Genomic DNA, 14,518 nt, shown 5'->3' with positions numbered 1-14,518 from the left:
CACACACACACACACACACACACTCATTGTTCTAATTAGATTCGTAGCTAAATAAAATGCACTGTTTTTTTGTTTTGTGACATAATCACTAACGACACGATGAGAAGTAAAGATGTAATTTTATTTCCACCACAGGAAAAAAAAATCATGACTGGAATTCTCAGTAAACATCAGAACCAGCTGCAGTAACATCACTGGATATGAGGTTATAGCTGAGGTAGCACAATTAAAGTGTATCCAATAAGTCATACATAGATGGTTCAAACACACACCAGTTTCTCAAATTACTTTACCCTCAACAACATTTGATAAAAAAGTCAGTTAATGTGGGATATCTCTCAACAGAGCAACACAGAAGAGGCTGAAAATGCTTATTATGGGTGTAATAAATCAGAACAAAGGGAGCAAAACATTAAAACATCAATTCAAATGACAAAATTAGCTCAACAGTGTAAACTTGCACAATATCCTGTGTGTTACTAAAATATTATTTACCTGTATACCTGTTAATGTGTGTGTGTGTGTGTGTGTGTGTGTGTGTGTGTGTGTGTAAAGGATGTATATGAGAAAATGTATGGGGGTTACTGTGTGTGTGCCTGCTGCAGTGTGTGGTGCTTTGTGTCTGCTTAAAGCTGAAAGTGCTTGTTTTTTTTATCAAATCTTGGAGAAATGTTCCCTCTGTGTTTTGACTGCCCTGAGACAAAATATCGTGCAATAAAAGGAGATTTCGTGAGTGTGTGGGGAGGGGTGTGTGTGTGTGTGTGTGTGTGTGTATGTGGGTGATTGGGTGGGTTTGCCGCTGCGGCTTTGCAGTCCCACGTTTCAATCTTTTAAAATTTAATTATTGGCTCAAGCCTCTTTTTATGGACGCCTTTAAAGTCTCATAACCTACTGTTCCACTCGCTGTTTGTCTTCTGGAGCTTCTGCAATGGATCCAGTCCGCAGCTGTCCAGCGCTGCCTGCATAGAGAAAGAGAGGAAGACAAGAAGAAGAGAGAGAGAGAAACATTTAATAGATGCCATTTAGGTAAATCTTAGTTTAAAATAAATAAAAGGGGAAACCACAGTCTATTGTTTAGCTCTGTAGTGTTTTTAGAAGCAGGGATGGCTCGCGTAAAGCTCCATAAAGTCATGAATCTGTCCGCATCACCACATTTAAAACCTCACTTTCAAATCCCGACAGGGCACTTTTTTTTTCCTCTTTTTTTGCCAACTAATAGTCATAATTTATGACGTGCGGATCAACATGTGCTCATTGGGCAACAGCTTCCTGAGTGCTTAACGAGCATCAAGTCGAACACTTCCGGACATTAATTGGGCCATGCCAGCCATGGTAAAGTGCTTATAGAGGGGCTTTACATGGTTAGTATGTGAATAACTCCTTATTAGATGCAGGGAAGAGGAAAAAGAACATCAGGAACTGGGCAGACTCTGCTTCACTCGCCGTGTTTTTAATCATGACCGATAATGTAGGAATTTCAAAGGTCCAGCAGAACTAAAACTGAGTTATGTTGTGACGTTAAATGGTACATTTTCGACAAGAAAGCGAAAGAGAAACTTTAGGTTCAAGGATGTGATTGTGGATGGGCCCGTGTGGAGCTGTAGGTAAATCTAGGCCTAAAAAGAGCACATCAACTAATTAAAGTCCCAGTTTAAATTTAATAATAATAATAATAATAATAATAATAATAATAATAATAATAATAATAATAATAATAATAATAATAATAATAATAATAATTTTAAAAAACTGCCTACATCAACTTTTAATTTTCCCAATTTATAATTTCTAATATTAAATATATCCTCCCTTCATTAGTATAAACTATCTATTAAACATGCTTTTTATTCTTGATTTTTCTTATTTAATTGGTCAAGATGTTTCTTTTATATATATATATATAAACAATAGTAGAAATGTGAGCCAAAAGGCTTCCTCTCCTCGTGCGTGAAAAACCGTGCGTGTCATTTGCCTCACGGGCCGCAATAAAACACTAAAACACGGGGGGAAAGAATGACCTTTCTGATTCTGCACACTGACACAACCTCTGCTGCATTCCACTCCACTCCACACATAGGGCTTCACTGTTCAGCCCTTTTATTTACAACCTCAGCTTTATGGAGCCGCGTGTTTTTCCTGTTTGTGTGTGTGAGCCACAATAAGGGAAAATAAATAAACTGGGTCTGGCGAAACAGTTCATTTCAAAATCGTTCCAATAGAATAAATATCCCCTAAACGTTTTCGGATTTTTTCCGCATTTTAAGGTGTTTTTACCAAATGCGTCAAAACAAAAAGGATTTGCCTAATTATACCTAATGCGTTTATAATTCCACAACACACCCAGTTTCACATATTGTGAGGATAATAAATAAAGATACTTGAACCACCAAGCAGGCTTTCTTTTGATATCAAATTTGAGGTTGCAGATTAAGAGGTAAATTAACTTTAATGTGCGTTAAATTTGAGCTTTTGTTGCCAAAGTTATCTTCGCTGACAATTCAGGATTAAAAAAGTATATAAATCCTATACGTTTCGTTTTCATGTATGTTTTACACTGTCATCAACTAATTAGATATTTCATGCCAAAGTAACATGGCGAAAAAACAAGAATACTATTGAGACACTACAAGGTCTAACTTTTGGGCTTTGTTTGCCTGGATTCTGTGCGCTGCGGATGTCACATATGGGCACGAAAAGGTGAAGGGAAACTTTTATTGCACCAGCTACTTCCTTCTCTTTGTTCTTGTCTCTTTTTATGGGTCCTTTTTCAAGATCCCAAACAAGAGCCCAAACACTGTTAGCTGCACGTTTAGGCAGCACGTATTCATCCTATTGAGGAAATCAATGCGCCGAACCAATGGGCTGCCGCTGCAGCCGGAGCGACGGCGACTTTGAGCGGCCATTTTCAGTAGAAATATTGATTATTTTATTGATATCTCTTATAGCTTGTTGCATAACGGGGAGTTAATGTGACTTGTCGTTTCAAGTGCATGCATGAAGTTTTATTTTCCATTTAAGTTTAAAAGCCTTTAAATTGAGGGGGGAAATGGGAGATAAAAAGGCTCTCTGTTTGCTCTGAAAAAAATAAAATAAAACTGAGAGTTCTATAATGTTCTGTTTTTTTATTTTTTATTTTTTTTAAAGAATTTAACTCAGTCCATATTGTCTTAAGAGCAGTTAAAGTTTTCTTAAAATTGCGCAAAACACCTCTGAAGTAATTTCCAAAAGCCATAATTTGCTGCAGAGATAATTATCGGTTCCTGTTTCCTCTGTGTGTGTCAGAGGAATGTCGAGGTAAGATTAGAACAATACAAAAAGACAGGAACATGTGTATGAGGAATATGAGGCGCTGTGGTTTACTTTTCACTCTTTAATAATAGTTTAAAGTTTGTGTTTGTATTGTTGTAAGTTAAACGTACTAGACTCTCGTTGCGCGCTCCTGGACTGTGGATGAATTTATCTGCTTAGCTGGGGTTTTTATTATTATTATTTATCTAGTGGAGGTAGTTCATAAATAGTCCTGTTACCTGCATGAGACCCCCCCCCCTTGCTTTCCCTCCCTTTTGCTGTGCAGTGCCTTCATTTCTGAAGCTGCCTGGGTTGCAGGGCTTTGCTGCAGAGACAGTTGTTGGTGAGCTGGGGAACGTCACTTGTTTTATTGCCCTCACAGAAAGAGAGACCATAAACGCATTCTTACCAGCTCCACACACACACACACACACACACACACACACACACACACACACACACACACACACACACACACACACACACACACCAACCTCCCTCCCACAGTTCACCGAGAAAAGCATGAAATGTGCTCACATGCATGCCTGATAATTCATACACAAAGGAAACATTAACAGTTTGTTGGGGGAATCATTGATCTGTCTTCAATTAATGCCCAATTTTTGCGTTGATCTTCACGGGGAGCAAAAACGACAGCCTCTTAATTTTATTTTTTTATGTTTTTGTATTTAAAACACACACTCTCTCTCACACACATCAATCGACAATAATAACTTCAAGGTTAAAGGTTCTGCGTTACACCTCAGTGTGTGTGTTATAGGTGTTATTTTTATTCCATAACATCACGTAATTTGTTCATATTTCCTGTTTCCTTTCACTGAACGACTGACCACTTTATGTTCTTTCCTCTCCGCCTCCTGATCCCGACATGCTCTGAAACTTCACACCAAAAGAAAAAAAAAGAAAAAAAAAAACAAGAAAAGAAAACTTCCCATCTAGTCGAGCTGGATATAGTGTGCAACTCCACGTTGTGTTTATCGGCATTTAGCACTGATGTTCAAGCGCTGAGCTAAAAGCTACAGTTTCGCCTCAACTCCGGGCGTCTCAATTGGTTGAGAATGGTCAGCTGACATTGTCATATTGTCTCTCACCGAGCCAAGCCTCGGCTATAACACTCGGGTTTTTTGCGTCTTAACCGGAGATTGGAAATTAATAATATTCAATCCTCAAAGTGGCCCCGCGTCCACTTGGAGAGGCAAGGAAAAGTCAAGGAAAAAAACAGAAGATCCTGAAGAAAGGTGTGGTTGTTTGACACAGGCGGGAGGGAGATTTACAGAGAAGGAGATTGGAAGAAGGAAAAAAAAGAGAGTCCGATAAAGAAGTGGGGAGAGTTGGACTGAGGGTTACACGCAAGGTATGAATTCTTATTTCGCAAACCCGTCGCTCTCCTGCCATTTATCCGGTGGTCAAGAGGTTTTGCCCAACGTCCCCCTGAACTCCACCACCTATGACACAGTCAGACATTTTTCGTCGTACGGCGCTGCGGTGACCCAGAATCGGATATATGCACCTTTTTACTCCCCTCAAGAAAACGTGGTTTTTGGCTCCGGCAGGGCTCAGTATGAGTACGGATCAAACGTGTTCCTCCAGGACAAGGACGTGCTGCCCAGCTGCAGGCAAACAAACATGGGACTCAACTCACAGAGCCACATTGCTCAAGAGTACAGCCTGGATCAAGGGAGAGCAGGAGCCCAGGAGCAGAAAAGCAACATCCCGATCTACCCGTGGATGCAGCGCATGAACTCACACAGCGGTGAGTTTTACTACGACAAATAAATTAGGGGAATGGGCCAGTTTTACGATATGTCTTACCAAGAGAGTAAGTTACTTTTTATGGCCCCCCATAAAACATTACTGTATCTGCTCGACTTGTAGATGGGCCTTAGCATGTGCAAACAAACAGCTTTCATTTTAACAGTGATGTAGTAGCCATAATCGGCAACAAGAGACAGAGACAATGAAATAAGGATGCTTTCATAATTTTGTATTAATAAAGCAAATATGTCCTTGGAGATAAATTGAATTGGAGCAACTAAAATGTAGTTATATTTCCTCTGCAGATTAAAATTTTACCAAATGTATTAGAATTTATGTTCAACACTTTCATGTGATTAAATGAGTATCTCTTCTTTATATTCCAGCAGGAGTGGGCTACGGGACGGACAGGCGCAGAGGGCGTCAGATATACTCTCGTTACCAAACCCTCGAGCTGGAAAAGGAGTTCCACTTTAACCGCTACCTGACCAGGCGCAGACGCATCGAGATTGCCAACGCGCTCTGCCTAACCGAGCGCCAGATCAAAATCTGGTTCCAGAACCGACGCATGAAGTGGAAGAAGGAGAGCAACCTGACCTCCACGGTGACTGGAAGTGAACAGACAGGAGCCTCTCAAGAGGAGGAACGGAGTGTCGCAGCGGAAGAAGGGAAGGATGAAGACAAGAAGAAAGAATAGTGAAAGAAGAAACGAGGGGAAAGTAAAAATAAAAAATAAATAAAATCACCTCACGAGCATAAAAAAACCCAACACAACTACCTAAAAATGGACTTGAGAGCGACTTCACTGCATGATGGCTACCCTCGCCGCTCTTTATTCCATGTTGAGAGTGTGGAGCCTTGTATCCAAAATATTTCAGCCCTGTGACATTTGCAGCATTGAGCTCTTTTTGTTATTATTATTAATATTATTGTTGTTATCATTGCGATGTCTCACATGTATTTGTGAAAATAATAAACAAAGAAAAAAGTATTATTTTCTTGGTTATTTCACGATGCCAAGAAATGTGTGTATTTACCCAATTCATCACTGTGAACTCTTTGATCACCTCACCAAACACAGTGTTGGTTTAGCTCAGTATTGTACATGCACATTCCACGGCACTATGAGGAAAGGACCGGGCGGACACTTGGAAACTAGAGTACTTGAATAATCCTCAGAAAAAAGTGGCCTGCATTTGTGTCCAGTCTACTCGCGAACAAACAAACAAACAAACAGCAGAAACGCCTGTATATAATGAAAGCAACAGTATATATTATGCAAATCCTGCGCATTTAGCCGCTTTGTTTGAGGCGCTGCGTAATGGGGAAAAAATGCGCCTTTAACTTCCCCCTTTTTTGATCATTTGACACAGTTTTATTTTCTTGTGAGATAGATTTGTACACTCTTCACTTTTGTTTGAGAGTTATAATGTCATGTTTTTGTCATAGCTGTGTATCATGAAATAAAAATCTTTGTAAAACTTTCATAATCTTCTCGTCTTTTGAGGAATAGCGATTACGCATCCACACTGAGTGAAAGTAAACGTTTGGGAGCTCTTTGGAGTTTCACAATGAGCTTTTGTGGCGTCAAATGGTGACAGATATGCTGGAGAATATTTTTTAAGGAACTGTGACCTCTTTGATCCTAACTTTTGGACTGAGTTAACATTTTTGTAAAGTGGGATTAAGTTTTAGTTTAATCTAAGCACCATAAATTATCTTAACTCCTCAACGTTTATAATGTATGTATTTAAGCCTAAATATATAATAATTATAATATTTTTAGTTATTTTTATGAACCGTTGTTGTGCGGTTAATTACGGACCCGAAGCGCGTCCCTGGCACACGGTTCTGCTCGGTTCTGCCCGTCCTGCTCCATTCCAGACACCAGATGACGCTCTTGTCTCACTGTCCTGCCCTTTTTGCGCCAAAGATCCCTGGCTGGTCCCCAACAACCAACAGCTCAAAGTTTACCGGACACGTTTCTCCTATTCATCAATATCCCCATTGAGTATCAAGCCAATTTATGACTGGCCAACATGCGCACGTGATCGCACACAAATACCCCATATTTGGGCAACGCGCGCCGGATCAAGAATAAGAAAGAAAAAAAAGATACCAAAGCCTACTCCACCTATAAATCCTGGATTATTTTTTTAGAACAGACAGCTGTGAATTTTCCTAAAGCGGCTGCCAAGAAAAGCAATGATCAACAAAAACAAGGAAATACCCGCAACACGCATCCCGCAGCCCTGTCGAGTTTAGAAAGAAAAGTGTCGCTGGTAGTTTTTTGAAAATGAGCTCTTATGTTGAAAGCTCCACTCTCAGGCAAACAAACGAGACAACTTCTCCTAACAGCATGTTTACTTTCGATCTATCTGGGCGCAGGTCCAGCCACTATGAGGGTGTTAATGTGAACGGGATTTACTCCTGCCCCGTCCCCTCGACCTCTGTGGAACGGGAGGAGATGAAAACTAGCCTGCTTGGCGGCGCGGATACTCCTCTCCCGTCGGGACCACAGATCACCATGGTGTCCGGCGGCTCGTCCGGGGACGCAGGCGGGCTGAACTACGGCTGCGGCGCTCTGGTAGGACTGGGGTCGGACAGGGACCCGGAGAGGAGCGCAAAATGCGGCGGCAACAAGAGCCAGGAGAGCGACAAAAACGCGGAGAGCGCGCAAACAGTGAGAAGAAACGCAAACCAGCGGCAGAACAGTGAGCAGCGGCCACAGATTTATCCATGGATGACAAAACTGCACATGAGCCACGGTAAAGTTTGCCTGTTTTTTCCCCCACCTACAAAGTGCGACTAAGATGCTTTCCCTTATTCACTCTTAACGCAGCAACACTTCTTTTCGCTCGTTCCAGTGTCCCTCTTGAGTTTTATAGGCCAAAAGCAGGAAATAATAAAAACTCGCAGCCATAAATTTTATGACAAAGGCATCTATTGCTCGTAAACCTGCTCTGTTACGGTGAAGAGGTGATATGTGCTGTGATTTATGGTGGTATAATTGGATAAGAGAACAAAACTACGATAAAACTATGGACTAATATTAGAAATTTTGCTTATAGTGGTATTTATTCCCTTGCTTCATTTACAAACTGCACGTTTAACAGAATCAGACTCTGCGTGGGAGAAAAAAAAGAAGCTTTTAGCCTTTAATTGAACTCTGGGACACACCAATGCCCTGACCCAATCATGAACTTTTCACCTCGAAAAGATTTGAATAGGCATGCTCCTTCTTCATGCCTTCGAACCACTGACTGACTATTTAAAGTGCAGCATGGACTGAAGGAAAAAAAAACGGAACGAAGGGCAGAAAAAGGCTGTAAAACTTGTTCTGTGTTCTTGCATTTTGCAAATATGCAGAAACACACAGCAGGAATGTTGAAATAATTCACTCCCAGCAGCACAGGCCCCGTTGTTTTACTTAGCAAATCTGTGCATGTCTATAAATAGGAAAATAGCTGGAAACCATCAGTTTATGTTTGTTTTTTCTTTGTTTGGCTACATTTATTCATTTCTACGTCTACGGTTTTAAACAGCTCCTCACAGCCGCGAAGTTATATCAGATTGGGACTTTGTTTTTAACAAAAAGGCCTACATTTAATAATTATTTGATTTTACATTTGAAAGTAAACAAATTTTATTAATATTTTTTGCTTTTGTGTGTATCAAACAATGAAGATAGCTGTGAATCCCAACAATTGGACGTAAATAAATATCTTCAGACCATCAACATAATATTATTTATTTAGCAAATGTATTTGATCAGGGTGAATGAAGTGGTACACACACAAAAATGATAATTAAACTGAATGACTGATTGGGGCCCTCACTGAATACACTTTTGCTTTTTCGATGTTTACTTGTGATTTAAGTTGAATTTAATGTAACAATGCATTTAGCTCATTATTCATATTTATTCGCCACTATAATGTTGCTGAAAGCTGATTTATTTTGATGCCACTTCAGAATCGGAGGGTAAACGCTCCAGGACCAGTTACACCCGCTACCAGACTCTGGAGCTGGAGAAAGAGTTTCACTTCAACCGCTACCTGAGCCGCCGCAGGCGCCTCGAGATCGCCAATACTCTGTGTCTAAACGAGAGGCAGATCAAAATCTGGTTCCAGAACAGACGAATGAAGTGGAAGAAGGACTCAAAGATCAAAGTGAAGGAGTAAAAAAAGCGCACCCTGTGAGCATCCCCCACCCCCCCCAACATGCAGTGCGCAGAGCCATGGAGTGCCGCCGCCTGACCTTCGGATGAACCGCTGGGAGCAATGACATCATGACACCGCTCTGTGTGCTTCATCACCAATTATGTGTCACTTGCTGCAGTTTGGGACCTAATGTATTGAATATCACTCACTTTGATCAATCGGTTTACATTTTTAAATTAATTTGCTGCCTATGCGATGATAACCCCACTTTAGTGCGCAAAGAGGGGAAGCGAGGAGGCTGAAGAGGAAGATGGCTCCGCATCTGAAAAGCTGGATGACGTTGTTAATATGTGTTAGAATAAGAGCAGTGCGGAAAACGTCTGGGGCCCTTCCCCTGCCCTGTTTAAAATTAAAATGCAAGTTCTGTGAATCAAATTAAATAATATTAATAATAAAAATAAATAAATCTCCCCTTTTTATTTTCTTTTTTAAAAAATCAGTTGCAGTCCGGTTGCCGTTGAACGTGTGGTGTGTTCAGTGAGCAGTGAGTGGATCTTTGTGAAGGCACCATCCATGTTGTCTGTCTTGTGAATCTGGATCATCCTGTTTAATTAAGTGAGTGTGTGTGTATATATGTGTGTGTGTGTGTGTGTGTGTGTGTGTGTGTGTGTGTGTGTGTGTGTGTGTGTGTGTGTGTATGTGTGTGTGTGTTAATGCTGTAATGTGCAATGACTCCATGTAGTGAACTGAAGGTGCCTGGTATAAACACGAGGCCCAGAATAACTGAGAGATGGCCTGTCTGTTGATTGTAACCAATAAAGTCATTAAAAGTAAGGAAAAGTTCTGCTGTCAGTGCTCTCATTGCTTTAATCTCCACAACACACGTCAAGATATGCAAAATCATACAAATAACCTAATGCAATATTTTCTCTGAATAAAAAGTGTCCTTTTGTTTGATTAGGTTTTTGACTCAGTCTTCGGAATTTCTCAGGCTGACAAACGCGCTCTGAAGTTAAAGGCCCCACCATAAAACTTTATTGCCCCCTCTTCCACCTCGCCACAGGCGCACACACTCTGCTTCCTGTTTTGTCAGGAAAGGAAGGGCCACAGGAGCCCGTTAGAACAACACAAAGTGTACGCTAAACTCGGACTTCCACCTCTGCAGCTAAAAGGCCACATGGCCACTTCAGTCACCATTACGTTTCAGATAACGCAGCGCTTATAGAAGAGCTAAAACCACTTGTGTCTGAATTCAGCCGTGCAGCTTTAGTGGAAGGACGTATGACGCAGTTTAGCCCAAGGTTATGAGGCAATTCATCTCTCTAGCGCTCCTTAAAGAAATTAAAAGAAATCAACTCACCTCTCGAGCTAACAGGTTCACATTGAGCTTCCTAATAGAAGCGGCCAGCGCTGCGTCCACTTTCCCTGCGCCCTGCTAGGCCTAACCTTTAAGTGGACGGTGCATTCAGTCCCTTTTTGAATGTCTTTCTTTTTAGGGGTATTTTAAAGTTTACAAGGTTACATATGCCAATCGCCCCAAAGCAGGGCCTGTGAATGGTGCACGAGAAACACGTGGTGTCATTTAAGTGGGTTTTATGGCCTGGAAGAGCTGACAAACCTTCGATATATACACATCATATATAATCTTAACTGTCTGGAATCGCAGCTGCCGGCTTCCCCCTTATCGGAGGGAGAAGGGGCTCTGTGGCAGAGAGGCTGCAGTACCTTTCCCCGGACTGTGGAGTTCGGCGGTGCGGAGGTCCGAGAGCTGCTGCAGTAAGTTGGTTTTAACTTTGACTACAGGCCCGCGTCCGAGCCGTTGTATTTCCGTGATGTTAGTATATTTGTTTAATCTCAGCGTGGCTTTCAGTGCACCATTTTTTTTCCACTAAGGAAAACTTAAACTTGACGCTTCTATTTGCTCATAAATGTTGATGGAAATAGGTTGTTTGTAAAGAAACGGAAAAAAATGCGCATTTAGAAAGGATATCCGCGTGTAAACGCCAGAAAGGGAATTATATAGAAACACCCTTCATTGCTGTTTGGTTGTCAGTCTTTTCTGTTTTGCTTATGTAAGCAACAGATTTTTTTTTTTTTTTTTGCTTGGAAGAAAAAGAAAATATTGCTGTGGAAATATTTATTTACGCAACTATTTGCTGAAAGTCGTGTCAGATAAAGGGAAGAAAATATTAGAACAAAATGTTTGTGTGAAGAAATTGAAAATTGAGCCAAAAGTACCAAAAAAGCCTCTGGCGTCCTGCCCCCACCATCCACGCCACCCTTTCCCTCGCTCGCTCTCTCTCACTCACAAACACACACTACCCNCCCCCCCCCCCTCCACACACACACACACATTGAGTCTCTGCAGTGTACTGTGTGAAATTTGTAAATGAATTCCTTTTTTTGAATATTTTTTTTTCGTATTTTAAATAAAATACTGTTGGTTCTGTATAGTTAATAGTATCTTAATAGCTATAGTTTGGGGGCAAAATAGAAATTGCGAGATTTATATATTGGTCTGCATTTTTAAATCTATCTCAAAGTGAGGAAAAAAAATACAGATTGAAATGCTTTCCTTCATTGTTTTTCTTTTTTCTTTCCATTTGTCACTGCGCCTATTGTTTGTGTTTTTGGAGCGGCGACACTGTTGTTTCAGGGTCTTATTTTGACTGTTCAGACTAGGAAATGACGTTCTGTGAAAACAGTTTAACTTGAGACTGGAGACACAAATATTATTATTGTTATTTGTTTTAGTTGTGTCTCTGCGCATTGAGTGATAATGTCTCCTCGTGTCTTTTCACCTTGTTGTCTTCCTTTATCGAGTCGTAAACTGATCAGTTTGGTATTTTAAGTTTGGTAGTTTGGTATTCTGGTATTTTAATCAGGACATTTTTTAGTGAACAGCTATAAGAGCAGCGCTTTGTTCTGTCATAGTTACAATAAAAAAAAAAAGTCTAAAATCTTGTTTGGGTGCCTTTTCGCTCAGAAGACGCGGAGCAGGAAAATCCTTACTTAAAGTTAAGTTAAGCTTCAAGAAAGAATTATGAGGAATTGATGGGAAATGAGATGATTCCTTTGCAAATTAAACTCTTATTAAAAATGAGCATTTTTCCACTCCGGTTCCAGCACACTGCTCTGATGCTTTCTGGTTTGATTGGATACCTCCAGTCTTGCTCCTGCTGTCTTTGGCGAACACCTAACTTTCACGATTTCCTTTTTTTAATGCACTTTTTTTAAAGATATATTTTGTATTTCATTTATTTTATTTTTTCATTTTTTGCAGCTTTGATTTTAAACGTTTAGGATCAATCATACACGCTCAATAGGGGGCACTGTGTAACACGCTCCTGAGTGATTCACTGTGGGGGCAACGTGTCTGAGCAGCCTGCAGCTCTTCAATTGCCTCCCAAAGATTTTATTTTTTGCCCCTCGTTCAGTAAGCTTATTTTTAAAAGCTCGGAGGGATATGGAGCAGATATCCCAACTTATAAATGTTTTCGACCAGAAAAATATGTTTTTCCTTCTTTAAGGTGGAATTGTGGACAGTGGGTTTATGTTTCATATACGTCACAGAGTGTTTACTGTATCCGAAATGATTTGTATCTGATTGTCAGTCAGAGGGACGATTGACTGAAGGATGCGATTTATTTTTATGCAGAAAGTGCTGCTGAAAATTGTGGACATCTTTGTGGTAAAAGTGAAACAGTAAACATCCGTTTTCACTGCCATGTCCTGGCCTGTTGTATTCCTTTCTTTGACCTGTGGAACTGACACTGCCATCCCTCAATCCGCAGAGGTCATTTCCGGGTGAGCACAGGCTTCCCTTTGTCTGAGTCCAAAAAGGAGCCATAAAACTCTGTTCCACAGTGTTGGAACACGGGACGATTTTATTTATAAGGTGAAGACAAACATATGATTTTGTTTTCCATTTTTTTCTGCAATGACTGTTCACCATATTCTATTGAGGTTTTAGCACATTCTGCAGAGAAATAGCAAAACGCTTGTAAATTTAGTTTTTATGGCGTGAAAACGACCCGTCCCAAATCGTGTTCCAGTTTTGCAGGAGTCCCCACGTGTCAAAGATTTTAGTACATCTTTACTAGATAACTCGGAGTATTACAAGCAAAACAATCCATTAGGATACAAAGAACCCAATTTACTAAATAATAAATCAAACATTAAAACTGATATCTTTTTATATACTTCAACTTCGATGATGACAAAAAAGGGAACAAAAATAAGTAAATATTTAGAATTACAAACATTCTTTTTATTTAGTTGAAAATAGTAAAATTTCAATCAGTTTAATTGTTTGGATTGCTTCGGAATTTTTTTAATCTAGCTAAATTTAATATATATAATTAATATTTATGTGTGTTGAATGTCAACAAAGAGCAACTCACTAAATTAATTTAACGGTTTACGATCATTTTTCTACCTGTTTGTAAGAAAGAATTATTTATTTAATAATTAAAAGTCAATTTTCTTTTATTTATTTTTTTTCTGAAAAATAAAAAAAATTGATATTTTTATTATATTCTTACTCAAAAGTCCTTTTTTTCCCCTTTTTTCAGACACTTCCTCGGGTCAAAATGAACGCGCCTGTGGATTTATCAGTAAGTCTCGTCGCCCTGACTAAAAATCAAGCCTTCATAGTAAAGGGTTTTAATGCATCTTAATTCATTACTGTGACTTTACTGGCTAAATTTAAGCATTTGTTTGATAATAAGTGGCCTAATCTGTACGTCTCTATCGAATAAGTCTTGAGGAAGTTTACATTCGAAAGCATCAAAAATAAAACATTACCTTAAACCAAAAGCCCAGCTTCCGCGGTCCAACTAAAAGCCAGAGAAGTAAAACGGTCGGTGTGTTATTTATTTAAAGACCCACAACATCGTAGTAAAAAGCAAGCAGCGGTTTCTGTGGGAGAGTCAGAGTTTCTAAAACCACCACTGCTCCCCTGGCTCTACTGCCTTTCAAAACAGTATTCATAACCCAACTAGTCTCCAGCCTGTCTGCTCTTCATTATTAAAACTTTTTTTTTTTTATTTTAACTGGACCATCCAGCCTAACGTTGTTACACCCGGGGAGAGTAAACGCGTAAAGGCTATTAGGTTAAAGGGTTTGATTAAAAGCGCATCTTAACCACTTTCATCAGGGAGCAGAACGAAGCTGCACCGTCTGCACCCAGGTCAGCTGGAACCAGAGCAACCTTACACATATAGTTTGTTTCTTGATTAATTCTGTTTACATATGTACACGTGTGAACACGCTTGTACATTTTAAGGTGG

The 14,518-nt window shown here is 40.0% G+C and overlaps 2 protein-coding genes across 2 annotated transcripts; both read left to right on the top strand.

The window, feature by feature from the left end:
• Positions 1-1,896: 1,896 nt before the first annotated feature.
• Positions 1,897-5,637, top strand: hoxc6a (homeobox C6a; the record flags this gene model as incomplete). Its single annotated transcript, XM_017415043.3, is given in 2 exon segments — positions 1,897-5,062; positions 5,451-5,637. Coding segments are annotated over 2 exon segments (584 nt in total), but the record flags the coding sequence as incomplete, so codon positions are not given.
• Positions 5,638-5,766: 129 nt separating this feature from the next.
• On the top strand, positions 5,767-10,070 carry hoxc5a (homeobox C5a). Its single transcript, XM_017415045.3, has 2 exons — positions 5,767-7,832; positions 9,040-10,070. The coding sequence occupies exons 1-2, from the start codon at positions 7,361-7,363 to the stop codon at positions 9,246-9,248; spliced, it is 681 nt and encodes a 226-aa protein (XP_017270534.1). The 5' UTR covers positions 5,767-7,360; the 3' UTR covers positions 9,249-10,070.
• Positions 10,071-14,518: the final 4,448 nt, after the last annotated feature.

Source organism: Kryptolebias marmoratus, linkage group LG8, assembly GCF_001649575.2.
Source record: "Kryptolebias marmoratus isolate JLee-2015 linkage group LG8, ASM164957v2, whole genome shotgun sequence".
Taxonomy (NCBI): domain Eukaryota; kingdom Metazoa; phylum Chordata; class Actinopteri; order Cyprinodontiformes; family Rivulidae; genus Kryptolebias; species Kryptolebias marmoratus.
The sequence above is the reverse complement of the archived record's forward strand: the minus strand, read 5'-3'. Positions and strand labels throughout refer to the sequence as shown.

What these genes read in the sequence shown, in the direction of transcription:
- hoxc5a (XM_017415045.3), top strand. Translation starts at nt 7,361, where the DNA reads ATGAGCTCTTATGTTGAAAGCTCCACTCTCAGGCAAACAAACGAGACA. An exon ending in AAAACTGCACATGAGCCACG is followed by an intron (nt 7,833 to 9,039) that starts GTAAAGTTTGCC and finishes ATGCCACTTCAG; the next exon opens with AATCGGAGGGTAAACGCTCC.